Source organism: Rana temporaria, chromosome 5 (genome assembly GCF_905171775.1).
Source record: "Rana temporaria chromosome 5, aRanTem1.1, whole genome shotgun sequence".
Classification (NCBI taxonomy): domain Eukaryota; kingdom Metazoa; phylum Chordata; class Amphibia; order Anura; family Ranidae; genus Rana; species Rana temporaria.
The window spans coordinates 667,398-670,687 of NC_053493.1; the positions used below are offsets into that span (position 1 = coordinate 667,398).

The window sequence follows — 3,290 nt, forward strand, 5'->3', positions numbered from 1 at the left end:
AGTGTAGTCAAGTCAGGTCAGTGTGGTCAGGTCAGTGTAGTTAGGTCAGGTCAGTGTAGTCAGGTCAGGTCAGTGTAGTCAAGTCAGGTCAGTGTGGTCAGGTCAGTGTAGTTAGGTCAGTGTAGTCAGGTCAGTGTAGTCAGGTCAGTGTAGTCAGGTCAGTGTATGCAGGTCAGGTCAGTGTAGTCAGGTCAGTGTAGTCAGGTCAGTGTAGTCAGGTCAGTGTATGCAGGTCAGGTCAGTGTAGTCAGGTCAATGTATGCAGGTCAGGTCAGTGTATTCAGGTCAGTGTATGCAGGTCAGGTCAGTGTAGTAAGGTCAATGTATGCAGGTCAGGTCAGTGTATGCAGTTACGGTCAGGTCAGTGTAGTCAGGTCAGTGTAGTCAGGTCAGTGTAGTCAGGTCAGTGTATGCAGGTCAGGTCAGTGTATACAGGTCAGTGTAGTCAGGTCAGGTCAGTGTTGTCAGGTCAGTGTATGCAGGTCAGGTCAGTGTGGTCAGGTCAGTGTAGTTAGGTCAGGTCAGTGTAGTCAGGTCAGGTCAGTGTTGTCAGGTCAGTGTATGCAGGTCAGGTCAGTGTAGTCAGGTCAGTGTGGTCAGGTCAGTGTATGCAGGTCAGGTCAGTGTAGTCAGGTCAGTGTGGTCAGGTCAGTGTGGTCATCTCAGTGTAGTTAGGTCAGGTGTGCCCATTAATTGCCGCCAGTGTGCCCCATCAAATGCTGCCAGTGTGCCCAGCAATTGTCTCTACTGTGCCCCATCAAATGCTGCCAGTATGCCCATCAATTGCCGCTACTGTGCCCCATCAAATGCTGCCAGTGTGCCCATCAATTGCCGCTACTGTGCCCCATCAAATGCTGCCAGTATGCCCATCAATTGCCGCTACTGTGCCCCATCAAATGCTGCCAGTGTGCCCATCAATTGCCGCTACTGTGCCCCATCAAATGCTGCCAGTATGCCCATCAATTGCCGCTACTGTGCCCCATCAAATGCTGCCAGTGTGCCCATCAATTGCCGCTACTGTGCCCCATCAAATGCTGCCAGTGTGCCCATCAATTGCCGCTACTGTGCCCCATCAAATGCTGCCCGGAACTTACCTGTCTCGCAGCGGGTCAGCGGCAGTGTCCTGCACTGGACTTATTCTTTTTTTTTTTTTTTTTTTTTTTGATCAAAAAGGTTTTTATTGCTCACACAACAGATAAACATAGTACAGATGACATTGTACATTTAAAATTGCAAAAGAGTATATCTTCAAGAATACAGTTCAACCATCAGATGCATTTTATAAGGTCACTTATGCACAATCTTTTTAACGTCAGACCCATCTGGGCACCAGCCCTTACACTCCACCCCCGCCCTCTCTCCCCGTCCTCCCCCCTTCATTTGTCCTCACAGGTACGCAGGCCCGGGGTTCTGCAGATCAGTCCCCGTCTCTACATCCCCCCAAGTAACCGTTCTTGAACTAGTTCCACGGGGCTCAGCCCCGGCGTTGCGAGCCATAGGTCCCATAGTCTGAAAAATTTACCTGCGTTACCCCTGTGCTGGTAGATGTATTTCTCCATCAGTAAAGTCTTACCCACATGCTGTACCCAGACCTTAACAGACGGGGGCTCCCTTGACTTCCAATGTATGAGGATAAGCTTTCTCGCCTGGAACAGAGCCCTGGCAAACGCCACTCTAGTGGCTTCTTCTGCTATCGCCCCTTCCAACACGCCCAAGAGGCAGCAAAGTGGGTCTAATGGGACACTAGTCTGAAATACCGAGTTCAGGGTCGCCAGAACCTCCGACCAGTACCTATGGAGCTTTGGACAACGCCAGAGCAAGTGGACCAAGTCCCCCTGGGTCGCCCTGCATCGACCACACAGTGGGTCTGGGGCACGGCCCATTCTAAAGAGTTTGACTGGACTTATTCTAGACATCAGTGCTCTCATCCTTTTAAAAACTCTTCAGACAGCTCTGGGGATCCCCAGCAACACCTGCGCTGACATAGAGCAGTCTTCAAAAGATGGAGTTGAAGCCTGATTTTATTTACCTTTGGGTCCAACACCCTATGGATACGTTTTTGGGTCCAACACCCTATGGACACATCTTTGGGTCCAACACCCCATGGACACGTCTTTGGGTCCAACACCCCATGGACACGTCTTTGGGTCCAACACCCCATGGACACGTCTTTGGGTCCAACACCCCATGGACACGTCTTTGGGTCCAACACCCCATGAACACGTCTTTGGGTCCAACACCCCATGGACACGTCTTTGGGTCCAACACCCCATGTACACGTCTTTGGGTCCAACACCCTATGGACACATCTTTGGGTCCAACACCCTATAGACACGTCTTTGGGTCCAACACCCTATGGACACATCTTTGGGTCCCACACCCTATAGACACGTCTTTGGGTCCAACACCCTATGGACACGTCTTTGGGTCCAACACCCCATGGACACGTCTTTGGGTCCAACACCCCATGGACACGTCTTTGGGTCCAACACCCTATAGACACGTCTTTGGGTCCAACACCCTATGGACACGTCTTTGGGTCCAACACCCTATGGACACATCTTTGGGTCCAACACCCTATGGACACATCTTTGGGTCCAACACCCTATGGACACGTCTTTGGGTCCAACACCCTATGGACATGTCTTTGGGTCCAACACCCTATGGACACACCTTTGGGTCAACACCCTATGGACACGTCTTTGGGTCCAACACCCTATGGACACACCTTTGGGTCAACACCCTATGGACACGTCTTTGGGTCCAACACCCTATGGACACATCTTTGGGTCCAACACCCTATGGTCAGGTCTTTGGGTCCAACACCCTATGGACACGTCTTTGGGTCAACACCATATGGACACGTCTTTGGGTCCGAAACCCTATGGACACGTCTTTGGGCCCAACACCCTATGGACACGTCTTTGGGTCCAACACCCTATGTACACATCTTTGGGTCCAAAACCCTACGGACACATCTTTGGGTCCAACACCCTATGGACACGTCTTTGGCCACAATAAACTATAAAGAAGTCGGTAATCAAAGGGGACTTAGTGTGCAGTCAGAGTTTGGTGATTGGCTCCACTCGTTCCCCAAATTGTCCAAATGAATTCATCAATCAATCAAAGATGGAGGCTTCGGGGCAAATCTTGCTGAGGTGGAAGATGTGATCTGCCGCTCGGATGGAGCTTACCTTAGAACAGCGTTTTAACACTCCACACCGGCACCTCAGGCTGATATTAATATTACATATTCCTCTACGGAGAGATTGTGCCAATTAGAAATTGTG

At 50.7% G+C, this 3,290-nt stretch overlaps 1 protein-coding gene across 1 annotated transcript; it reads left to right on the top strand.

Moving 5' to 3' along the window:
* The first annotated feature begins 2,131 nt into the window (after positions 1-2,131).
* Positions 2,132-3,028, top strand: LOC120939683 (putative proline-rich protein 21). The gene has a single exon (XM_040352016.1). The coding sequence runs from the start codon at positions 2,132-2,134 to the stop codon at positions 3,026-3,028; it is 897 nt and encodes a 298-aa protein (XP_040207950.1).
* Positions 3,029-3,290: the final 262 nt, after the last annotated feature.

What these genes read in the sequence shown, in the direction of transcription:
- LOC120939683 (XM_040352016.1), top strand. Translation starts at nt 2,132, where the DNA reads ATGGACACGTCTTTGGGTCCAACACCCCATGGACACGTCTTTGGGTCC.